The 26,297-nt window shown below is 34.6% G+C and overlaps 1 protein-coding gene and 1 long non-coding RNA gene across 8 annotated transcripts in view; one reads left to right on the plus strand and one right to left on the minus strand.

Moving 5' to 3' along the window:
* TSC22D1 (TSC22 domain family member 1) overlaps nt 1–26,297 on the plus strand; it is a 136,007-nt gene that overhangs the window by 28,616 nt on the left and 81,094 nt on the right. For 2 of the 7 annotated variants that reach the window (XM_040448492.1, XM_040448496.1), the window contains exon 3: nt 6,405–8,364. The exons of 1 other annotated variant lie outside the window; for it this stretch is intronic. In XM_040448492.1, coding sequence (XP_040304426.1) covers nt 6,405–6,741 — 337 coding nt within the window. In that variant the 3' untranslated portion in view covers nt 6,742–8,364. Of the gene's footprint in view, nt 1–6,391; nt 8,365–26,297 lie in introns of those variants that run through there. 4 more of the 7 variants (XR_005782441.1, XR_005782440.1, XM_040448495.1 and 1 more) reach the window with 4 other exon arrangements.
* Nucleotides 10–509, minus strand: LOC121012992 (uncharacterized). Its single transcript, XR_005782443.1, has 2 exons — nt 397–509; nt 10–140 (listed from the first exon to the last, which is right to left on the minus strand). It is a non-coding gene; the product is annotated as an uncharacterized LOC121012992 (long non-coding RNA).

Raw genomic sequence — 26,297 nt, forward strand, 5'->3', positions numbered from 1 at the left:
AAAAATGACTCTTTTTCCCCTTTGTAAATAGCAGGGTTTTTTGTGGGGAGATATTTTGAGACACTGTAAATGCCTTGCTTCTCATCATATATTCACCCATTAGTTTTAGCATCCATTAATGAATCTTACTTGATCAGAACCTATTGAATTGAGGGGCGCCTGGGTGGCGCAGTCAGTTAAGCGTCTGACTTCAGCCAGGTCACGATCTCGCGGTCTGGGAGTTCGAGCGGTCCAGGAGTTCGAGCCCTGCGTCAGGCTCTGGGCTGATGGCTCGGAGCCTGGAGCCTGCTTCCGATTCTGTGTCTCCCTCTCTCTCTCTGCCCCTCTCCCGTTCATGCTCTGTCTCTCTCTGTCCCAAAAATAAAAAATAAATGTTGACAGAAAAAAAAAAAGAACCTATTGAATTTAATTCTTTAATATCTTTTTGTTGTTGATAATATAGTTCTTGTCATAGGTGGATAAGTGTCACAAAAGAATTAACGTAATGGCAGCATAATTCATAAAACATAACTTTTTCTTTCTGTAGTCTTTTATATTCATCTATGTCTGAATGCAGTCTTTAGGGAAGTAGCACAACACAAGATCTTGGAATAAAAAAATGTGATCAAAAGACGATCCTTTTTTTTTTTTTTTTTTCTCCTCCCAGTATCTTACATGTACTTCAGGATATGCTGGCCGTTGTAAGAACAAAGCCAAATATTTCATATAGCAAAATAAACAGGTGAAAAAGAGGTAAAAGTAATGGGCTGCATTAATTATGAAAAGAATTTGCAAGAGTAATTTAGAGTGTTTTCTTAAAATTGATTTCTTTTTTTTTTTGTCAAATCTGGAAGCCTTTTTTCATTCAAAAGAGGCAGTAGCAAATGTAAATGTTTGGTCTTCTTGATCCTGAGTTGCCTTTTTTATAGTCGATATATATTTTTTATGATTGTGTTTTATCTTTTATTCTATAGTGGATTAACTACTTTAAAAAATGTATTGTGCGAAGTTTCTTTATCTGTTTTATTTCATCTTCTACCTTAATCAGTGGAATGTGAAGACCCATTGCTTGTCTCTTTCTTGTTTATCTTTTGACAAATACTTGATGTTTAAACCTAGTGGAGTAACTTGAATCCCAATAACATTTTTGGATAGCATCTTTTCCAAAAGGACGAAGAGAAAATATAGTGGTAAATCTTGGAATTTGGTAGTTCTTGAAACATTCTAGTAGTTAGGGTTCATCATTCTCATTACAACTTTCTTTTAGGAAATTGCTTTCCATGATAAGTGTATATCCTCATATTGGTATGCATTCCTTAAAGTTTCAGGCTTTCTTCCTTATTTTGGTGTTTTTGAGGTGTGACCTACTTGACAATAAATATAAGATTGTAGCTTAGAAGTAATCTTTCCTTCCAGAGTCATTACAATACTGTGACTAATTCTAAGGTAGCTGGTTTTTGTTTGTTTGTTTGCTTGCTTTTTGGCAAGATTTCACTTTCTCAAACTGAAATTTTTAAATTGGGTGTTCTGGCAATATCTGGTTTCTTTTCTTACTGATTTTAAATCTGGAAAAGAAGATTAGAAAATCTATAACGGGTGTTAAAGTTTAGCTAAAATTTGTATCATCCTAGGATACGTTTGTTTTCTGCTGACCATATTGAAAAATTAATCCTAGAAGCTGATGACCCCCAAAGACGTACATGAAAGTAATACTTTTATTTTCCGTAGGATTAGAAAGTTGAACTTTTTAGTGTCTACTTTAGACATCAGCCACTTGACAAAATTTTTTTGTTTGTTTCTTGATCAGTAGACTTCATTTGTATAATATTTACTGAATTAACTGTGCCAAGCATTCTTCTAGGGTCTGGAGATAGACTCTCATGGTTTCTGTTAAGGATGTTCTTTTATTTTCTTAATGCCAGCTAGGACTGTTCTGGGCACTTGAAGGGGTTTGTGAGATGATGATGATGATTATTTTTTTTTAATAGACATGTCTTAGGACCAGTAAGAATGATTAGTGATTAAAAAAATAATATGTTACATCATGGGGCGCCTGGGTGGCGCAGTCGGTTAAGCGTCCGACTTCAGCCAGGTCACGATCTTGCGGTCCGTGAGTTCGAGCCCCGCGTTAGGCTCTGGGCTGATGGCTCAGAGCCTGGAGCCTGTTTCCGATTCTGTGTCTCCCTCTCTCTCTGACCCTCCCCCGTTCATGCTCTGTCTCTCCCTGTCCCAAAAATAAATAAACGTTGAAAAAAAAAATTAAAAAAAAAAAAAAGAATATGTTACATCATGCGTCCAGTTTAGTGTAGAACGTTTTGTTTTATAAATAATCTATAAACCTGTAAATTAGCAAGTTCAATTTCAGTCAGTTGTAATACAAAGGAATAGAAATAGTCTTTGTAGAAACACATTACCTTGCATTTCACTGCTTAAAAATGATTAGGCTTAGCCTTTTCTCTTTCCTTGGTATTAGAAATGCTTAAAACTAATAAGCAATATATGCTCATTTAGTAATTTAGTATTGAGAACAAGTATTGCAAATAGTCTAGTTTGCATATTTTGGGAGAATTTCTCAGTGGTGTTTATATACGAAATACTTAGGTTTATTGTTTCTGATTTGAATATACCTGGATTTTCAGTAAAAATCTTTAAAAATTTAAATACTTAGGGATAATGTTAAAATGATTTTATTGAAGTACTAGTGGATTGATAGACCTCCTAACATCCATTTGAGTTCCTTTGTGACATTTTAGCACAGGTGATTTTGTTAGCTTTGTTTTAGAATTTATTCTCTAGTGGTTGAAATACAGGTTCTCCAGTGGAGTGCTTATTGTTTTCATCTCTTTAAACATTACATAGAAGAATGCTGTTTATTAAAATAGAATTAGGTAAGGTCCTACTGTGTCATTCTTAAGAGCCTTTATCAATGGTAGTCTCGCAAAGGTTGTTCTTTCTTGTTTGAATAATGATCTCATTTTGTAAGTGCCTTTACATTTTTCTTTATAAGTGATACATGATCAAATCCACAATCATCATAAATAATTAACTTCTGAAGCAGGAGAGATATCAGCTCTCCTCAAGGATTCAAATAATTTCTATTTAGGGAAATCTGTATTCAGAGTATGAGTATGTTGAGTATGAGTATGTTGAATCCATAAGTTTTGTTACTTTAAGCAAAATCAAGAAGTTGTATCTTGAAAATAATCTCACTTGGGAGAAGTTTTTATGAGTGTATCTACTTCTCCAGCCCTATAACCTATCCTAAGGGCATTTGGTTTTTTAAATATGTTTGTATTTTTAATTTATAAATTCTGTGGGGGTGTGGTAAGTAAATCAGTGGTTTAGAGCTCCTATTGAAGGGGAAATTGTAAACTTAGCCCACTGTTAATCTGAGCAAGATATGATTTCCTGGGAGTTGTTTTTCATTTTCAAAGTTAAGTGAGCCTGTAACTTAAAAAAAAATTTAGCAGTTAGTATCTTTTGTTCCAAAATGGAATGCTCCCTTTTAACCTGTATTTTCAATCAGAAGTATTGTTACTATTGATTAGTATTCAAGAAATAAAGGAAAACTGGAAAATTTTGAAAATCATATTTTTTTATAGTTTCTGAATTTATTTTTTTAAACTATATCATAAAATAGTTAAAGTTTACTTAGATCTCATTAATTTGGAAATCTTTAATCTTATTAGTTTGTATTGAAATATTAGACATGAAAAAGAATGATTTGTTAAGGAAATTGACTGGAAAAGACTAGAGGGTGATTTTTTTCATAATGTAAAAAAGACTTTTGTAGCACCTGATTGCACAGTATACAGTAGTCTCTCCTTACCTATATGGGTTATGTGCTAAGACTCCCAGTGGATATCTGAAAACACATATCGTACCAAACTCTGTATATACTGTGTTTTTTCCTGTACCATAACATACCTATGATAAAGTTTAATTTGTAAATTAGACACAGAGATTAACAACAATAACCTAATAATGAATTAGGATAATTATAACAGTGTACCCTAATAAAAATTATGTGAATGTGGTCTGTCTCACTTTCAAAAGATCTTATTTTACTGTATTCACTCTTCTTTCTCTTGTGATGATGTGAGATGATAAAATGCTTAGAGATGAGATGAAGTGAAGTGAATGACCTATGCCTTGTGACGTAGCATTAGGCTGCTGTTGACCTCCTGACGACGTGTCAGAAAGAGGATAATCTACTTCCGGATCATGGTTCAACAGGGTAAATGGAAACTTGGAAAGCAAAACCTTGGGGTTTTGTAGGTACTGCTAGTGTGTGTGTGTGTGTGTGTGTGTGTGTGTGTGTCTGTCTGTCTGTCTGTCTGTCTGTCTGTCTCAGAGGGACTACAGTAGGTACAATGAATACATAAATGAGATGGCTCTGATGTATTAATTCTAAACCTTTCTCATCTGTTAAAAAGTCATACCTTAAGAACTCCAACTGTGGAATACCTTGTTAATCTTTTGGGGATTATAGTGGGGTTTTTTTTTTGTTTGTTTGTTTGTTTTGTTTTTGTTTTTGTTTTTGTTTTTTTGTTTTTTTTGTTTTTTTGGACTCCTGAAAATACCTAGAATGCCATTCTTGAGATATTTAGTATTCAGATCTTTTTCTAATTTGTACTTCCTTCCTATCATCGTCCCTCATATAGCTCCTCAATGTGATTATACTGTAAAATACTGTTGTAAGCTACTGGTCAAAAAGTATATAGTCTTTAAAAATAAAAGACCTGAGGATTTAAAATCTATTGGAAACTTAAAATAAGAAAATAGCTGCCACATAGGCTTGTAAAGTACTCTCGTACTTACTTATTTGCTACCTCTTGCTAGATGGAAGTTTCACCCCGTTGACTTCTACTAGATTTCTTTTTTCACTTCTTTACATTTTGGAAATCACAGATTTGATGGTTAAATCATAGATTTTCTTTTCTTAGTCCAAACTGTTTTCATTTCTCACTTGTACAGAATTGAATATATTCCTAAAGCAGAAGGGTTAGCTTGTTCTTTCTTCTTCAGGCTTTTAAAAAAATTGAGTCTAAATGTTGTTAGGTAATGGAATAACGATTTCTTTTCAGCTGTGTTGGTATATTTCCAAACTGGCTGGCAGAGCCAGGAGGAAGTGAAGGCATTAAAACACTAACTTTGGTTGGTTGCTACCTTCTTAGTGCTGAGACTATAACCTTTGTTGGTTGATTGATAGAGAACAAGAGAGCACAGTCCTCGTTCCACTAACAGGTAAGGAACCCTTGTGATAACCAGGTGGCATGAGAAAGAAAATTACTTGATTAGCAGTTTTTTTCTTAATTTATCCCCAAATATAACATGTCCATGAAATAGGATAGTGTGATTATGTTCAATACAACAGGAATGTGCAGCACCTTTCTAGTTAGAAGAAGATCTGAAATTTAATAGGGATATATCACTCTGTACCACAAAGTATAATTGATCTGTTTTCCACTGTTAAAATTTATCCTGCAGTCCCTATAACTTTAAATACATATCTGCCTATCTTATTCTCCTTTCAGCTTTTCCTTGATCAGATGCTATGTGCTTTGAACTTCCTTCTCTTATTTACCTTATTCCTATAATAAAGCAAACTATTTTCCAGTATCTTTGTCATCATCTATTATTTGAGTATATCTTACTGCTTTAATTTCTGCATTGTAGCCATTAATGATTTATTTCCTGGTCCTTCTTGACCCAAAACCAAATGATCATACATTTAAAAAAGATTTTTAGATTGTATTACCTATGTACAGTATTCTGCCCTCCCACTTTTAAATATGAGTGCTTGAAGAAAAACTCTTTTTCAGTGATGGTGGTCCTAGCTTGATAAAATTTAGGTTTAGCTTTGTATTGCTATAATGTGGGACTGTAGTTTAAGTCTTTAAATTACTGAAGACTTAAAAACAAGAACAAATTCAGCTTCTTAGACAATTCCCAAAGTTTAGTAGTGTTCCTGTTAATATGCTTGATTATTCTGTTTCTCCTTTTCAATCCATCTTCTTCTCTTTGACAGAAGAATTAACTGGGACTCCTCCTTTGATATAGCTGAGGTCGAGTTCCTTTCCCTGTCCCTTTAAGACAACTGTGCTGCTGTGCTCTTGTTCTAGTCATAATTTATCATTTTTTGATTCGGTCTTCCACTTGAAGTTGGGTTGTTTGTCACAGAGTGTGTTATGGCTTACACCAAGATAGGTCCCTTCTTAATAGGTTACTGAAGAATTAATCATTTGTGGTGACAGGTTTCAAAGATTCAAATTAAGAAGGCACTAAAGAAAGTGTGCCCAAAGGTAGCTCAAAGGTAGCTCCTTTTTATCCTGAGGATAAGTCATTGCAAACTCAAATGACCAGAGAATGTAATTTCTTAATAAGAATTTTTTCTTAAATCTATATTCAGCTCTCTATTTCAGTGCTTCTCTCCTACCAGAGGTGCAAGGAGTGATCCTAGAACCACAGATACAGCCAAGACCACGGAGAGCTTTTGACGTCAGGGGTCCACTTTCTCCACTGAACCCTTGGAGGCAGAATATCCAGCTTCTGGAGAGAGTGGGAAAGGATAATAAACAAGTGGGTGCTTTCCATTATTTACTTGGGTTTATTTATAGATTGGAGTGTCCGTCCATTGCCCATTTAATTCTATTGGTGTACTCCTTGGGTTCATGTAAGAACCAAGTGGGGCTGCAATCTGTTTGTTTTTTCTTGAGAATGCTAACTAGTGCCCATTCAGAAAAGAGGCCTAAAATTTAATTTTCTCTCCAGATAATTAAAGCAGTGGATGATTTGGGGCACTAGATTTGGTGACTGCCTGTGTTAAGTCCACAGGAATTTTTAAAAGGAATATTTGCCCATTTTAATGTTTAATGGTATTAGTGGACTTCTAAGTGCTCTTTTATTACCGGAAGGTAAAAAAGAAGTTTTTGTATTTCATCTTTGGGCAAGCTGGACATCTGAGCTCTTCTAATTTGCACAAGTCTGATGTCCAGGTGTTATCCTACCCTGTTAGAGAGAACTTTTTGGTCTTTTTCCTACCTCAAACTTTAGGACTTCATATTAATTAGATCTTTTAGAAGATACAATGATAGTACCATTATGGTTTTACTGTCAAATTGAGGCTTCATTCTTTAATGAGATAAATGTGAATGAATATAAGTTTCAGGATATATTATCCCTGAAAGCTATGTTAAATACATACTCATAAGTAGTTTTCCAGTCCCTAGGAATAATGTTATTTGTGGCAAAAGAGCCTTGTCCTAGATGTTTCCCATGGCATTAAGATGGTTTTCTCTTAGTTTCTTTGATGCCAAGGGTAGGATTTGATTCCAGGAAGTTCTTATCATCTACAATGGGTAGAACATGACTTTGGTGTCTTTGGCAAGTTTTCATTTTTCCTTGGTGGATTCCTTCTGTGACTCCAGGTATCTTGATAATGGGAGACCGGTTTATTTGTTCTCTAATTGCCCAGATTTCTTTCAACTGGTAAACATCATACTTCTTCAGCAAAAGGAACTCTTCTAGCAGAGCCTTCATGGATGATATCTGTCACACATGCAGCACCTGCAGTTTGGAAGGCAGTGGTGAACGGAGCCACGCAATATATCTAGAAGACACAAGGATGAGAGAGCCACCTGATCTTGTCATTTATAAACTTTAAGATTTACTCTCGTGTACTCTTGGTCTGGAAACGGAAAGGCTCAAATAATGAAATAATTTTTTCAGATTGGAGTTTTACATGGCCATGCAAATATTCCTTTCTATTCAGAAGACTGAAATAGAGAAAGTATGAGAGACTCCTTTCTTTTAAAAGCAGCTCTCTGTTTCACTTGAAAGATTTGTGGGATTGAAAATCACCTTAATGAAGCAGGCAAATTTTTTGTTTTTAGTAGTATAGGAGATCCAGAAAACTTACAAAATTATTTTTTGTTGCCTGGCACTGAAAGGAACTAGTAAATAAAAAGGTGAACTTCTTAACTATTTCCAAATTGCTTTTATTATTAGGATACACTCTTTTAGCTTATCTTTTTCTGCTCTTGAGCCTTCTTATTTGTCAAGTCAACAAAGATTCCAGTATAGAAGTAGAGGAGACATCTTTTGAGATCAGAGTAGCTTGTTCGGTCTTCTAAAGTAGTAAATACCTGTTAAATTTGAGGTATTGTTCTGCATTGAAGGCATTTTAAAGTTTGAACGATACTGAAACAAAGACGCATGTAGAAAGCACAGGCAGTTAGTAGTATGGGCATAAGTCTCCACATGTGAATAAGTGTTGCAAAACATTTGATCCAAACGGAAGTAGTTATCAAAATGTTTCTGTTTTTCTCTTTGGCATCTATTAACTGATCAGTCAAAAGCTATTAAAGAAGTTTTTAAAAGCTACCTGATGCTGCCAGTTTGTTTTATTTGGTATAAAGTTTAGGAATAAGAATCCTCGAGTTATTAATATGGAAGCATCTAAAATGATCTTGAAGGTCTTAGGAGCCACATTTGCTAAGTTATACCTGGCGTGTCGCCTCTCTTTCTATGAGACCTTTTTTCCCCCCATTAGTTACGAATTTTTGTATAGTACTTAAAGGTTTAAAAGATCAGTTTGAACTAAAATTTCCGTAGGGAGCTCTGAATTCCCATAAACGATTATAGCTTTGTATACTTGATTTGTTTTGTTAAATTTGGATAAGAGTCTTCACAGACACCTATAAATTAAAAAATAACTACCCAACATTTTAGAAAGAACTGAGGGGAACTGAAAGTGAAATTTGCTTGGAAATTAAGTTAGTTGAACTCTTGGAACCACAGTACCAACCAGTTTATGGCCTGTGCGATTAGCCTTTTGTTTCAGTTTTAAAGATGAAAAGTGATTTAATCTCTTAACCTCATGCTTTGATTAAATTTTAGCTCTGTTCCTTAAAGTGTGCAAAAGTAATGTAAGTGCATTTAATTCACCTCATGCCACTAAAAGCTATTTTAAAGTGAAACTTTTTGTATATTAATGTGAACTGATTTGTTTAAACTTTTATTTTGATACATTTTCCTTTCAGATTTTTCAATATTTCGTGTCACTATGCAATCCTATATTTTTCAGTGTTTATTTTATGATTATTAGTATAAGCTAATTTTTTTCCTAGAATGACTAATTGTGTAATATTTGTACTATGTGATCATTTGAAAACTAATAAATATTTTCTCCATGAAAAAAATGCACTTACTGATAAATGGCTTATTTTTGTTTCAGGAGTAGAAAATGAAAACTACAACAGTATTTTTAAGTGTATTTTAATTTTATGTGTCTTTCTCTAAGTATTTCTGAATATATATCCTCTTCCTGTGTATGTTAACCTTTTTGGAAAAAAAATTTTTTAAAAACTATTAAATTAAAATGATTCTTCATTGGGTCATCCAGTCCCAAATGTATGAAATAGGTGATCTATTTAGTCTTTTTTCTCATTTTCCTGATAAGCTTCATCTTTGTTTTCAGAATTGGATTTTTTTTTTTTTAAGATACCGTTTTTGTGTGTCCATTTTACAAACCATTAAAACTCTCGAGTAAATATTGTAAATATCAGGAATAATATGGTCAAGTTTTTTGAAGTGAGATTGATCAAAATATAATCCCTTACAAAATAGCATATAAAAGACAAATTCTCAACCCAGGAAAAGAACATTTGGAAATAATGGCTGATTGGAGAACTATCCAATTCACAAGAGCTGTTAACAGGAGAAAGAAAAATGTTTTAATGTTCTGTTTGAACAAATAATTGTAGAAGGAGAAACCTTATTTAAGAGTCTCTTGCTTTTAACCTTATCAAGACAACATGGAAAAGGGTAAAGCTTGGTTTTTGGGATTCTTTATAGCTTACATAAACTTATTTGAAGCCACTGGAACAATTTACCTTTTCTATGCAGAGTCTGCTAGAAGCAAGAGGGTTTTTCCCTTTTGATTTGAAGAAAACTTACATAAGAAGTGGACTCTAAAAATTAAAAATGAACATTGTGATGGTGTCCTAGGCAAGAAATAAAAGTTGAATTAATGACAACTTGTGGATTAAAATGAAACAGTTTGGCTCCCCAAAGAAATTATACTCTGAAAAAATAAAGAAAAAGGAAATTATGATTTAGAATAGTTACTGTGTTTGTGGGGTAGGAGGAAACTAAAAATTCTTGGCTTTATTAGTCTGGTAAGTTTGGAAAAGGGAGTGAAAAGAGTTAAGATTCTGTGGATAAAATTTTGTTTTTAGAATTAAAGCCATTAAAACAATGGAAGGCTATATTTTTTACTTGAATACAAAAAAATTATCAGCCATAACTATATGTGTATAAAGAGTGGGTTGTGGAGTTTTAAATAAAAAGACTGTACCAGAAACTTCTATACTATACCATACTATAAAAGTAATGGTGAAATGGGAGTTTTAAATACTTTAAATTCTTACTACATGGATGCTTCCCTACATGGTCTTCAAAATAAAAGTATTACAGAATGTTAAACATGGTTTATCTTTGTATCTTCAAGGTTGAGAACATAGGCTTGTTTCACCATCATTGATTGGATTAACTGTAGTGTAAAATTTTGATGTTTGTTCATTAGTGAGGAGACTTTAAAAAATAGCTTTTGTTTAAAAAAAGTAAACGTCACATAAGCAGTGTGACTGGCAAAGTACTGACCTTGCAGTATTGTAAATACAAGCTCAGATCTTATTTTGCTATATTGAAACAATTGAGTAAAATGTCCATTGGTTAGATGTCCCATGTAATTTCTTGTTTTCTTTTTATTCAGGTATTTTTATTTCCCATTAAAAAGATTACATATTAATTTAGTCCTAAAATGTGAAAGATTTTTGTTTTCAAAAATAAGCACAAAGATGCTCTAAAATTTTTTAACAATAAATATCATCTAAGGTAATTAGATTACTGCAGTAAAAATGTTAGGGAACTTCAAAGTATACATCGGAGTTTTCAGGAATTATGATCAAAGGGATCTCTACTCAAGAGGTAAGGTATGGTATAGGTAGAAAAATGTTCAAAGAATGTGTTCAATGTGATGTCTGATGGGATATCCTTGGATTTTCAGACAGGTGTAGAATTAGGAAAATAATTTTTTAAATAAACTTCTCCCAGAAAAAAAAGGATAAGCCACAGATTGTTTTTATATGACTTTGGAGCGCATTTAGATACATCTATAGACATTGTACCTTTGGTGTACTTAGCCTCCTATATTTTAAGCTATCTTTTACTTGTGGTCTCTTAGTGTTTATCATCCAGTTTTGATTTACCATTTCTTAAGCTTTGAGTGCTATTAAAATATACTTTGTATGGAAAGTTGAGTACATATTCCATGAGATTGTTGCCTGGCTTCATTTTGCCCATTTTTATTAAATGATATCTAGAACTTAGAAAACTGTTGTACTGAATAATTTTTACTTGGTTTGAGAAATTAATTTGAGTCTTATAAACATTCATTTATACTGTAACTTAGGGGAATTTGTTCTATAAGGATTAAAAAATAATATTGAAGGGCTAGTGTATAAAATCATTTAGAGAAGAAAGTTAGGCTACTATTCTCTGAGGAATAATAAGTAGGTTCGGAGTAAAGTGTTAGCATATAGTATTTAGTGTATCTAGAATCAAAGGAAAATGAAATGTTCAATACAAATGACCTGAAAAAATGATTTAGGTGTTCTTCCCTAGAAATAATAGTATAATTTATTCAATAGATGGTAACATAGAAACCACAATAATCTTTCACCCTATCCTTTAATTCTTATTATAAGAACACTAGTTTGTGGACAATAGTTTGCTGTCTGTTCCACTTTCACCTTTATATGTAGAGCAAATGATAATGTTGATATGAACTAGTGATAGAACTCACTACTTCATGAGGTAGCTGATTTCGTATTCAGGATGCTTTAATGGTAAGAAGTGGATCCAAGATTTGCTTCCTTGGCATATTTTATTTGAAAATTACCATAGACGGTAATCTATTTTAGCACCCTCATTTTACATACAAAGTAGCGTATACCCAGGAATATCTCCTATATTTCTAACATCACACAATTGATAAACAATTGTAGGACTCCGATCTCTTGACTGCAAGCTCAGAGATCTGTATTCTGCCGCCTTCTCATGTTGATCCTAGTTCTGGACAACATAGTGCAAGTCTGATTTCCTTCAAACATGACAGCCTTCAGGTATTTTAAGATGGCTGTTACATCCCCATTAATTTCAAGCCCATTTTTTTGTTTGTTTTTGTTTGTAAATAGATTTAAGCACCTCCATTTTCTTGTTCTTATTCATGTAAAATAGTTGTGAAATCCTTGAAGGTTTTGTAGATCTTCCATGAACATGCTTCAGTTTATCATTGTTTTTCTTAATGTGTGACACTGAGCCAACACAGTACAGATGTGCTCAGACTGGCTATAGAATACTCATGGCCACTTTGTTTATCCTTCTATATCTGTCCAGTAAGGTGCTTAATTTTATGCATGTTGAGGTTCTCTTGCACAAAAACGTTCTATAGTGATATGCAGAATACTTGGTGTCTAAAAATTAGGCTAGTAGTCTTTAGGTACAGGCAAATGTGTGCAGTTCAGCGGGAAAGAAAAAATATTATCGTAATGGCTAAAACTTTAAGAAATCATAGTTTAAAAAGTACAGTCTTCCATTTTGTATTTGCTTGCTTAGTTCTGGCTCAGATGAACTAGAATGACCATTTTAAATGACTTGTATAATGTGAAATGTTACTTTTCAGGTGGTTCTTGATAATTTAAGGGTAACCAGGCCTGTTGGAGCTAAACTGTTGACACATGACTGACCATGAGAAGAAAATCAACTGGTGTTTAGTAACATCATTAAAATTAGAAACAAAAAGCAATTCTTCAGTGGAAAGGTTAGGGATAGATCCCAAATAGCAGAGAAGATGGTGAAGTAGCAGTCTTGGAAATCTGAGAATGTGGCCTAAATTCTAATGAAGGCATAGTCTTATGTTGCCTCTTGAAACATAGTGCGAATACTCTACTACAGCAGTGTTATTGTAGCGTAACAGCATTTTAAGTTACCAATTAAATATTTAGCCTTTTACCCCCCAATTTTAAAATTGAGCTCCTGGAAGACATAGAATGTTTCAGGGTTGAAATAGGGTATATTACCCTACGTAAATTAGAATTTTAGGGCGAGGGAGAAAGAAAAGAACAAACACATGCCTCCTGTGTGCAGCTTTGGCCAGCTGCTTTATGTATGTTTACCTAATTTAATCCAGCTGACCTGTGACCTGTGAGAAAGGGAATGTTTTTCATTTTACACACAAAAATAATACCAGAGGTTTCAAAACTTGCCCAAGGGCATATACTCAGTAAGCAACAAAGATGGCATTTGAAAGATCTATCAAAATATAAAGAATTCCGCACCATTGATTACCAATATCTTTGCCAAAATGAATGCATATTCCCAGGAACATTTTTCTTATAGAAGCTCAGTGTTTAAAGTAGATAACAGGGATGTTTTTACTTAGTATGCATTTTCAAATTGTATTTAAAGAGTAGTTTTGGTTTTATAGAGCAGTTGACCAGAAAGTAGAGACCCCCACTTCCAACCATATACCCCATTTTTCCTCCCATAGTTTACCTTCGTATTAACCCCTTACTGTTGTGTGGCACATTTGTTTCAATTAATGAACTGATACTGATACATCGTTAGGATTTACTTTTGTGTCCTACACATCTTTGGGTTTTGCTAAATACTTTTGTATCAGTGTTAATGAGAACTATTGATCTGTAATTTTCCTTTCTTGTAATGCCTTTGTCTGATTTCGATACTAGATTTGCCTCATAGAATGAGGAATTGTTCCTTCTCTTTCTACTTTCTGAAAGAGATTGCAGAAAGTTGGTATCATTTCATTAAATATTTGGTAGAATTCACCAATGAAGCCATCGGCTTGGTGCTTTCTGTTTGTGAAGGTTATTAATTACTTAGTTTTTTAAAATACAGATAACCTATTCAGTTTATTTCTTCCTATGTAAGTTTCAGTAGATGTGTCTTTTAAGGAATTGGTCCATTTCATTTAAGTTTTCAAATTTGTGGTGATAGAACTATTCATAATATTCCTTATTATCTTTTTAATGTCCAAGAGACTGGCAGTAATGGCCCCTCTTTCATTTGTAACATTAGTTGTGTCTCCTTTTATTTGTTAGCCTGGCCAGAGATTTATCAATTTTATTGGTAAAACAGCCAGATTTTGGTTTTGTGTTTTTTAATTTTCAGTTTCACTGATTTCTTCTCTAATTTGTACTCTGCTTGCCTTAGGTTTATATTGCTCTTCTTTCTAAGCACTGTTTTGTGCTATCCCACTGTTTTGATAAGTTATATTCTTGTAGTTTGAAATATTTAAAAATTCTTCTTGAAATCTTTTTTACACCACTGTGTTTTTTAGAAGTATGTTTAATCTCCCAAGTATTTTGGGATTTCTATCTACCTGTAAATATTTGTTACTGACTTTTAGTTTAATTCCACTGTGGTTTGAGATCATACTTACTGTGATTTCTACTCTTTTAAATTTTGTATGATGTGTTTTATGGCCCTTAATCATGGTGAAAATTCCACGTGAGCTTGAGGCATATTTTGTTGTTGGATGAAGTATTCTTTAGGTATCACTTAGATACAGTTGATTGGTGTTTTTCAGTTCAACTGTGCCCTTACAAATTTTCTATCTGCTGGATCTGTCAATTACTGATAGAGCAGTGTTGAAGTCTTTAAGTATAATAGTGGATTGATTAATCATTTTCTCAGTTCTGTCAGTTTTTGTCTCATATATTTTTGATGCTCTATTGTTAGGCAAGTGTGTAGTAAGGCTTGTTATGTCTTCATGGAGAATTAACCCTTTCATTAAGTAATGACCCTCTTTATCCCTGAGATCTTTTTCTTGTTCTGAAGTCTACATTTTCTAAACTTAATGAAGCTAGTGTAGCTTCAAGTGTTGTCATGGTATAATTTCTTCATCCTTTTACTTTTAATCTACATGTATCTTTATATTTAAAGTGAATTTCTTATAGACAACATGTAGTTGGGTCTTCTTTTTATTATCCACTTGATAGTCTCTGTCTTTTAACTGATATATTTCAGCCACTTACATGTAAAGCAATTCTTGATATAGTTGGATTAATATGTTGTTTATAACTTTTCATTGCCTTTGTTCTTTTAAAATTTATTTTGCGTTTCCCCCCTTTTTTAATTTTTTCTGATCTTGAGTACTAATTCCATTTTTTCTCGTCTTAGCATACTTCTAAAACTTTTTTTAGTTGTTGCCTCAGAGTTTGCAGTATACATTTACAGTCGTCTATCTTCAACTAATACATAACCATTTCATGGGTAGTGCAGATATCATATAATAGAGTATTCCTGCTTTTTCTCTCCTATCCCTTATAACATTGCTGTTCTTTGTTTCACTTTTCCATAAGCTATAATCAACCAAAATATTGTTGCTGTCATCTTGAACAAACAGTGTTAACATCAATTTAGAATTTTAAAAATAAAAGGTTTTGTTTTGCCTTTTATAATCACTTCTCTGGTGCTCTTCCACAATAAAATTGTGTAGACCCATGACCTATATAATCTTTCTTTTCTCTGGAGAACTTATTTTAGCATTTCTTTCAAGGCTGGTCCACTGGTGACAAAAGTTGCTTTTTCTTCTTTAATTTTGAAGAATAGTTTTGCTGTATTCAGAATTCTAGATTGGTAGGGTTTTTTTCCCCTTTCAACACTTTAAATGTTCTGCTTTACTTCCTCTTCTTGTTTGTATGATTTATTCCTCTGTAGGTAAGATTTCTTCTCTCCTACTCCTACCTCTGGCTTCTTTCAAGATTTTTCCTTTGTCTTTGATTTTCTACAGTTTGTGATATGCCTAAGTGTAGATATTTTGGGATTTATCCTGTTTTATATTCTCTGAGCTTCCTTGATCTGTGTTTTAGTGTCTCATAAATTTTGGAACGTTCTCAGCCATTATTTTTTCAAATATTTCTTCAGTTCCTTTCTCTCTTCTTCTCCTGGTGTAACCATTGTGCGTATGTTGCATCTTTTATAATTGTCCCATAGTTTTCGTATATTATCTTCCTTTCCCCCCTCCTTTTCAGTTAGGAGGTTTCTGTTGACATATCTTTGAGCTCATGGATTCTTAGGCTTTGTGCAGTCCACTTATGAGCCCACAAAATTCATTCTCCATTTCTGACTTTCTTTTTGAGTCCTAGCATTTCCTTTTTTTTTTTTTTTTAATTTTTTTTTTTAACGTTTATTTATTTTTTGGAGAAAAAGAAAAGAAAGAGCATGAACGGGGGAGGAGCAGAGAGAGAGGGAGACACAGAATCGGAAACAGGCTCCAGGCTCTGAGCCATCAGCCCAGAGCCTGACGCGGGGCTTGAACCCACAGACCGCGAGATCGTGACCTGGCTGAAGTCGGACGCTTAACCAACTGCGCCACCCAGGCGCCCCTTCCTTTTGATTCTCTCTTAGAGTTACATGACCCATTCATTTTTTCATGTTCTCTCCTTTTTCCACTCAAGCTTTTAGCGTGTTAATGGTTATATGAAATTGTTGGTCTATTAGTCCAACATATCTGTCATATCTGAACCTGGTTCTGATGCTTGCTTTGTATATTCATATTGTGTGGTTTTTGGTTTTTTTTTTTTTTTTTTTGGTTGTTGGTTTTTAATCTTTTAGGGTGTCTTGTAATTTTTTGTTAAATGCTGGACATGATGTTTTGGAAAAGGAACTTAGGCATATAGTGAGGTTTTATGTTGATCTGACTAGGTGTTAGTCTGTTTACTGTTTGCTCTACCTGTATATGTCAGGCTGAAATTACCTCTTGTGTGCTTTTTTAGGTCCACTCTGATTGCATAGAGATTCCTTTATAAATAGAATCAGAGCCTTCTTTCCGTTGTAATTCCTTGTTGATTTGGTGGGTAAGGTGTGGGGATAGAAGAAGTTCTTTGTGGTCCTGTCAATGGTCTCAATCTTTTAGTGGACTCTCCTGTGGGCTTTCACCTTCACAAGCGTCCCCCTACCTTTCCCCTTATGAGACGCAAAGGGTAGAAAGGGCCTGATTTGGGTATTTCTCTTTCTCCACTTTGTTAGGCTTTGGTTAAATAGTTTTCCTTGAGGGCAGCCCTTTGTTAAGGAGAACCATATGCTCTGGGTGTACTTCAAAATGGTTATTTTTCCTTCTGCTTCCAGAACTAGAGGAGATGTTTCTGTTCTTTACCTTGAGAAAGTGATGGGGCTTCTGACTCATGAAAATGTAACAGGCCCCTTAAAGTTGATTTCCTGAAAATTTTAATGTCTCAAGTTCATGGGCCCTCAGTCTCTAGCAGTTAGTCAATTCCTTTTATGTTTTTCTACCCGGCTGGCTTCAGTGGTGGTTTCTCCTGGCAAGCTGCTGATATCTGTATTTTGCCTAGTTCTTCAGTTTTGGGGCTGGTAGTTGATCCTGTGACCTTAGATCTCTGATGGATATAAGAGAATTTGTTAATTTTCAGTGTAGCTTTTTTCTTGTTGTATGTTCAGGAAGTGACAACTTGTACTTGTTGGAAGGAAACTGGAAGTCACTGAGCATTTTTAAATGTTTGAATTTGCCTTCAATTTGGTTTGTCCTTACACAAGTAATGGTGCTTTACTAGGAGCCTTCTAAGCCATTATAATTATTTAATTTGATTCATTTAATGAATCATTTAGTACTAAATTTCATGCATCTCCCAAACATTGGTGATACTAAGATGCTTCTACACTTGTACACCTCTTTTCAAAATCTTGCTTTTTTTGTTGTCCTCTGGAGCCTGGATGTATCTCTTATATCTTGTCAAGGACTTTGTGGCTGTAGTATTTCTCTCTTATGAACAAAGCTCCTTCTCTGTTGGATCATTATTGTGTCTAGTTATTCAGTCATATATCATGTTAAGAAGAGGAAACTACTTAATCTTCGCCCCCTTTAACTTATGCAATCTCTTCTCACTTTTATTACCAAGAATTGTCTGCTCATAATGTTACAGTTTCTCAAATTTTATTTACTTTTCAATCTGTTCCAATCTGGCTTTTGCATCTAATACTGCTAGGACTGCTCTTGTCAAGGTCACCCAAGTCCTCCCTGTTGCCAAATCCACTGGGCACTTAACCTGCGCTGTTTTGACCTTTTAGTAGTATTCAGTGTAATTGAACACTTTTACCTCTGAAACACCCTCTTTATGACTTCCATAACAGCATATACTTCTGATTTCCCTCCCTGCCTTTACTTTTTAGTTGCTGTTGCTGGTCTTATTTTTTTATACACTCTGGAGAGTAGTTCAGTGCTCAGTCCTTGAGCTTTTCCCTTAACCTCTTTTCCCTTTACACTTAGATGATCTTATCTATTACCATGGTTAAATACCTTTGTTAACTCTCCCCAAATGTTTATCTCCCCCCTCCCCTCTAGCCCTCAAAGCTCCAGTCTTGATATTCAGTTGGATAATTAAAGCAAATTAAAATGTCCAATCCTGAGCTATTTTTCTCAGTGTGGCACCATCGTTTATCTCATTATGTCAAAAACCATGGAGTGGTCTCTTCCTTACATCCCGTATTCAGTCTCTTCATTATTTGTTACCTCACTTGTTTCTTTTTTGGACTTTTTAAACTTTATATATAGCAGTTTTTAAAAAAAATTTTTTTTAACATTTACTTTTGAGAGACAGTGCAAGCAGGGGAGGGACAGAGAGAGAGAGGGAGACAAAGAATCTGAAGCAGGCTCCAGGCTCCTAGCTGTCAGCACAAAGCCTGACGTGGGGCTCAAACCCATGAATAGTGAGATCACAACCTGAGCCGAAGTCAGACGCTCAACTGACTGAGCCACCCAGGGGCCCCAAGCAGTTTTTTTTTTTTTTTTTTAAGTAAACTCTATTCCACATGGGCTCAAACTCAAAACCTTGCAGTTAAGAGTCACATGCTCCATCAACTGAGCCAGCCAGGTGCCCCTATTTGCAGCAGTTTTAAGTTTACAGAAGAATTGACCAAAGGGTACAGAAAGTATCTATATCGATTCCTCCTCCTCCTTTCCCTACTAATTAATATCTTGCAGTTATTTAGTGTATTTCTTGCAGCTAAACCACTTTTGATACATTAAAGACCACAGTTTAAGTTAGGATTCACTCAGTGTGCCTAATGTCCTGTATGCACCATTAGGGCATCTTACATAAGAGTTTCACTGCCCTTAAAAATCCGTCCCCCCTCCCCCCTTTTTTTTGTCCACCTTTTTATCCTTCACCATCCCAATCCCAGACAACTACTGAACTTTTCCTGTGTCTGTAGTTTGGCTTTCATATGGTTAGAGTCATACCAGTATGTAGCCTTTTCTAGTGGCTTCTTTACTTTGCAATATGCAGTTAATGTTCTTCCTTTTTGTGACTTCATAGCACATTTCTTTTTAGCACTGTATAACTCTACTGCAGTTTATTTTTTCACCTATCAAATTATATCTTGGTTTCTTCCAAGTTTTGGCACTTAAGGGTAAAGTCCTGTAAACATTCATATGCAAGTTTTTTATGGATATACATTTTCAACTCATTGGGAAAAATACCTAGTAGTGTGATTTTTGAGTCTTTCGGTAAGCCTATGCTTAGCTTTGTGAGAAACCACCAAACTCTTCCACAGTGGCCGAACCGTTCATTTTGCACTCCCACTAGCAGTCAATGAGACTTCCTTTCGCTCCACACTCTTGTCAGTGTTTTGTGTTGTTGGTGTTTGGGATCGTAGCTACTCTAATAGGCAGATGTATGGTGGCATCATTGTTTTAATGTGCAGTTCCCTAGTGACATGATACCAAGTATCTTTTCATAAGCTTCTTACCTATCTGTATATCATCTTTGACAGGTGTCTGTCTGGATGTTTTGCCCTTTTAAAAATCTGTTTTCTTACTGTGTTTTGAGAATCCTTTGTATATTTTGGGTACTAGTCCTTTCCCAGATAAGTGTTTTGCAAATATTTTCTGCTAGTCTGTGGCTTGTCTTTGTTCTCTTAACAGTGTCTCTTGCAAAGGAGCAGTTTTAAACCTTAATGAAATCCACTTCATCATTTTTTTTCTTTAGTGGGTCATGCTTTTGGTGTTGTATCTAAAAACTTATTGCCATACCCATAATCATTTAGATCTTGTGTTATCTTGTGGAAGTTTTACAGTTTTGAGTTTTAAATTTAGACGATCAGTTTTGAGTTAACTCAAAATTTTTTTTTTTTTTGCATGTGGATGTCCAGTTGTTTTAACACCATTATTTGAAGAGATGGTGTTTTCTCCTTTGAATTACTTTTGCTCCCTTTTCAAAGCTCAGACTTAACTCCTAAGTCTCTCTCAAAGTTGTCCACATCTTACCATTTCCATCTACCAACCTTTCCTCCAAGCCACCATCACCTCTCGCCTGAACTGCTACAGGTCTCCCTGCCTTATTGTTTGGCCTCGGCATCTGTCTATGAGTTATAATTTTAAAGCATAAATAAAATTGTGTCTGTTTTCTGCTCAATACTAATTGCTTTCTATTGTAAAAACAATGAAATCCAAATTCTTTATCATGGCCTATTAGGCCCTAAGTGATCTTGACCTGACTCTTCCTCAATTTTACCCTTGCTTTTGCTCTCCAGACAGCTTTGGGCTTATTTCATTTAGTCTCTGAATTATTTAAATTATATATCTTCTACCTTAGCAGATTTGTAGTAATGGAATATCCCTTTTCCAGCTTTTAGGTCTCAGCTTAAATGTTTTCAGAGATGCCTTCTCTAGCTACTATATTATAAACATTCAGTTCTACATCTCGCCTTTCATTCTTACATTGATTTCTTCCTAGTATTTTTCTCAATTTAAAAGCATATATTGTCTGTTAGTTGACTTCCAGTGACCAGAGATTGTGGCTCTCTTGTTTATGTTGTTTTTTAGCACCTGGCACAGTGGTTTCCACATAGTGGACACTGAACAAATATTTTAATGGAGTAGACCTAGGCAGCCTTTGAAATGCCCAAATCTAGTGAGGGACATCCACACATAAATAGATGAATTGTAATGCCACTTCGGTCCTATTGGATAGTTGTCCCAGAAAATAAGAGATGAAAGATTTAAAAAGAAATCTTTGGGATTCTTTCTCACTAGTGTGAACTGGTGATTACAAAGGTCAGTTTATGAAGTCTTAACTGCCTAGGCTTCTTAGCCATAAATTCATATTTTTATTATTTGCTAATGTGGGGGTCAACAGAACTCTCATCCCAGCAGTCCGAGACTTAGGACCTTATGTGTCTGAAGAACCCACCATTCTGTAGGGACAGTGTGGGTGCGTAGAGGCGGTCTCATGCCCACCAGGAGGCCGGGTGGCACATTGTTGGAGCATTGGCTGTAGAGTCAGTGTTCGCTTTTGAGGACGCAGTGCTGCCATTTACCTCAGCACATCATTGAACCTCCCTGTGCTTTAGGCTCCTCATCTGTGAAGGAGCTAATGAACTTACAGCATTGTTTTGAGGATTAAATGGACATATATATATATAGCATTTACTATGTGTCCCGTCCCGCAATAAATGCAAGTGTTTCTGTTGTTGTGTAAAGACCTCATTTAAGTAAGATTTTATTACATTAGGATATACTTACATTGAGTAACATGTAGCTTTTCTCCACAGATCCCTCACTTCCTATTGTACAGAGAAAGAGAGGCTTCACTCTCCCTGATGACAGACATAAAACGTGCCTTTGCCACCCTCATCCTTTTCTCTCCCTCCTGTGTGCTACATCATACCACCTCTGCTTTCTTAGATGTCCTAACATTTTGTTATCCCTTCTTTATTTTCATATTCACCTGCTTCCTTTCAACTAGATCCTTCTTATATGCCTATAAACATAAATAAAAATCTATCTCCAAATAAAAAAAATAGGTAACTGTAGCTGCTGCCCTGCCCTCCCATCATCTATGTACCCAAAACTGACTATAACATTCTGTCCATTGATTTCTTCCAACATTGCAGCCTTCTCAACCCACTCTGGGCTTGTTTCTACCTCTTAATAACTTCATTGAAATAATACTGATAATACTATTGATAATAATAATACTCATCACCAAATCAAATGGACAATTTTCCTATCTTGTCAGAAGCGTTCAAAGCAACTGATGTCATTCTTTTTTGACATTTTGGTTCTGTGGGTCACTTCTGATTTCCTTGTATCTTTTTTGGTGGTTCTCAGTCTCATTTGCAGACTATTCCCACTCTACCGAGGTTTTATTTTATACATTGGAATTGCTAAGGTTGGTCATGATTTCAATTCTTCGGGCGTCTGTATCCATATTGCAGATTCATCACCTTTATAATGATGATTCAAGTTTAATAACACTGGCCCAACTTTATAGACCAAATACCTGTTTGGCATCTCTTTGCATGTGCTCCGAGAGCACTTCAAACATGTTTTATGAATTTATGATCTCGCCCCCCCCCCCAAATGTGGGCTTCCTTTACCTTTCCCCATTTTAGCGAATATTACACCAGCCCATCATCCAGTCTTATTTTGTGTCTAAAATATCTCAACAACCTGTTTTCCTGTTTCCACTACTCTGGCTCAGTCCATTATTTCCTAACTTGAAATAATTTCCTAACAACATTTCTAAGTTGTTTCCTTGTATATACCCTTGCACTAATTGAATTCAGTTGCCACAGTATGCCAGCGTGATGTTTTCTTAAGACACAAATTTAATGATATTATCCCTTTAATTAAAACACTCATTTGACTTCCTATTGCTCTTAAGATCTATGGGAAGGATAGGGACACAAATCCCTTATATTATAATTTGTGAAACCCCGAAAGACGAGTTCCTATTTATCTGTCCCGTCTCACCTTTGGCCACATGGTGTTTTTCTTTCTCATCCTTCATGTCTCAGCTCAGTGGTCATTTTCTTATGTCAGGAATACCTCCTCTGATGTTCTGAGGTTAGATCATCTATTTGCTCTCACAGTGACCTGTGTACCTACTGTTTCATTGCTTATAGTCATGGTTTTACATTTTTATGTGCCATTTTCCCCCTCCAGCTAAAAGACCCCAAGAGGCCAAGGATCTTGTTTGCTTTTGTTTATCATTTGCCAGTGCTTAGCACAGTTAACTGGCTTATACCCATCATTAATTGATTCTTAAGATACCAATTTTATTTTTCCTTCACTAAGGAAAAAGAAAGTAATCTAATGAAAGATAAGCTTACAATATTATCGAAAGAATTTCCTATAAAAGCTGAATTAACTTGAATTGTAACATTTTCTCCCAGCCCCCTACATTTCTATGATGGTAAAATAAATGTTATTGAAGGAAAAAAATTCTGGAATCTATTTCTAGATTCTGATACATTATGAAAATAATTGGCACTTAATAGTGGTTCCACTCTTCAGGCCTTCCAAAACAAACATTAGATTTGTTTCTGACTTTAAAGATAAATATTCAAGGTAGTTGTGATTTGGCTTTAAGTATAGGTTTGATGACTTTCTGAACTCTCAAATGATTCTGACTTGTGATTGTATCTGGGAAGGAATATTTAGTGATAATTTTAGTTTAAGAACATCACAAGAATTTTTAAATTTAGGGTGATGTGTAGTGAATCATTGCTTGTTTGTTTAGCTAGCTCTTCATTTCATTAATTTATCCTTTCTTTTTTTTCCTCATGCTTTTGTTTCCTACAGGGAGATTAACCACTGTCAGCATTTGTGTTTTCATTCCTCGCTTGAGGACCTCTCCTCTGCACTATTCCTATAGGAGGTTGAAAAGGTCGTTTCCATAACATTTAATTTTTTATCTTGATTCAGTTTATTCTTCATATTAGAGAAATTTATCATGGAAAGACTCAGTTTGCCACTTAACATTGGATGTTCTTTTTTTTTTTTTTTAATTTTTTTTTTCAACGTTTATTTATTTTTGGGACAGAGAGAGACAGAGCATGAACGGGGGAGGGTCAGAGAGAGAGGGAGACACAGAATCGGAAACAGGCTCCAGGCTCTGAGCCATCAGCCCAGAGCCCGACGCGGGGCTTGAACTCACGGTGACCTGGCTGAAGTCGGATGCTTAACCCACTGCGCCACCCAGGCGCCCCAAACATTGGATGTTCTTGAAGGAAAGTTTAAAAAATCTATCAAAAAACCTTTCTGTAATTTTAGGGGCTGTTTTCCTAGGTTCTAAATAATAATCACTCCTGGCAACCTGGCATTTGGTAGCAAGGGAATAAACTAATCACTTCAGTCTTTTGCAATCACTTAAAATACTCATTAACTGTGAGTCATTGTTTTGAAATAACGTACATTCTAGCTCTTTTTGTTTTTCTTGCTTGAATTGCTTCGTGTTCTTTAGAAGAGTTTGGTGGCAGTTTTGAGCTTAGTGTGCATTTCTATTCTCAAAATTAGGTGGTGCCAAAGCATATTGCTGGACAACAGACTATTCCCATCCAGTCAGATTGGTTGTACATGTCCTTTTGTAGAGTGAAAAGTACACTGAAGTATAGAACTTTTTTCTTCTTGCTGAGGTACTGATAAGTTCATTTTGAGAAATGGATATGTTTGAATTAATAGAGAACTAATTACCTTTGGCATCTTAGAAACGTATGAAATGCTCCTTTGCTAAAGGTACAACGGCATTTATTTTCTCAGTAAAATTTGTAGTAGTCCTTTGAAAGCAGATAATAACCTTGATATTTATTTAACAGTTAAAAGTCAGGCACTATTATCACACTGATTAAAATATATCTGTGTAAAATAGCTTGTTAAGTACTTCCTAGAATTTTAAAGTTTTAATTATAAGGACTCAGTAACTTTTTCATAAGCAATTTTTATTTAAACATTTTAAGGATGTAGTCTTTTTTTCTAAGTTGGTAGGATTCTGTACATTTTCTAATATAAGCCCTTTTTTTCTTCATGGAAAATGTGACTTAATGAACTCGTGTTTTTTTAATAATGTCTTTGGAAAGTCATTAAAAACAGTCTTGTAATGGCTATCAGATTTCTAAAAATAATTAGCTCCACTTCCACTTTTCATATAAACTAGAGCCATGGTATTTTAGTTGTAAAGTTCAGTGCATTAAAAACAAAAATCAATAATCACCTTCTAGCAGTCACCTTTGTCCTCTGAACTCTTTGTGTTGGTGGTGGATATAGGACAGTCTGAATAAGGACATTTTATGCACATTTTCTAATTAAGTAGTCTAAATTCCAAACCATTGTTTAAATGTATTAATTTGTCTTCACGTAGTATAGTTTCTTAATAGGTCTGTAGTATATATCGGCATTGGAAAATTTTCATTGTCTTTTCCACTGAGCCCACTAAAAATGTCAGGTTACCTGTAATGAAGAAGAGGTTATGCTAGAAGATTCAACACCTCTTTTGAATTCTTGGAAATGTATTATATGACACGCAGGCTCTACTAGGAAGGAAGGTATTTATATGTAGATTGTAAACTTATAAATTTTCAGTGAAAAATGGAGTATATTTATTGGCTATGCTTTTGAGCATCATCTTATTTTCTATTTAATTTTGGCTTCTTGATTAGGAAAAGGACCAAATTTGTTACATAAATTGTTTTTTTATTGCTCACCTCAATAACTCCTAAGTATTTTTTTTTTTTTGGCTCACCCCTAATGTAAGTATATATTTTGAGTGTGCAATTCTGAGAGTTTTTGTTTGTTTGTTTTTAGATTACTCTCAACATTTCAGTACAAGTCACCAAATGATGGGGATTTTCTAAAAACATTTGTCTTTAAAATTCCTTTCTCATAGGAAGTTACTGTAGAAAAGCAGTCACCGTCTCACGAACTGTTAATAACATTCCCTTTACATTGAAGTTACAGGTGTGGTGTGTTTATTGTTTTGAAGATTCTGCTTTGTCATTACAAAAAAGGTCAGCAAATTTTGAATGTTTTTATTTCTGTGAAAGAGAAGTCCATAGTCCATCTCTTAAGTTTAACAACTCCTAAGTTCTTTATGATAGATAACTAGTGGACTGTATAGGGGAAAATAAAATAATTTTTAGCTGCTCCCTATCTCATGAAATATCCTAATGATTCTTCATTTTAAAGGTCCTTTTTTTTTTTTTAAATTAACCACACAGATGATAACCCTGGAACATTAAGTGCACACTTCTTATTTCAGCATTTTTGCTGCAGTAGCTTGCCTGTGACTGACTGGTTGAGTGATTTTCACCTGAGTTGCTGTCTTTGTAAATTTGTCTGAGAATCCCTTTTCTAGTTAAAACAGCTGTTCCATCAGAAGTTACACACACACGATTTATTAAAGAAAAAATTTGCTATTGAGATTACATGTTAT

Source organism: Herpailurus yagouaroundi, unplaced genomic scaffold (assembly GCF_014898765.1).
Source record: "Herpailurus yagouaroundi ecotype Mexico unplaced genomic scaffold, PumYag 197, whole genome shotgun sequence".
Taxonomy (NCBI): Eukaryota; Metazoa; Chordata; class Mammalia; order Carnivora; family Felidae; genus Herpailurus; species Herpailurus yagouaroundi.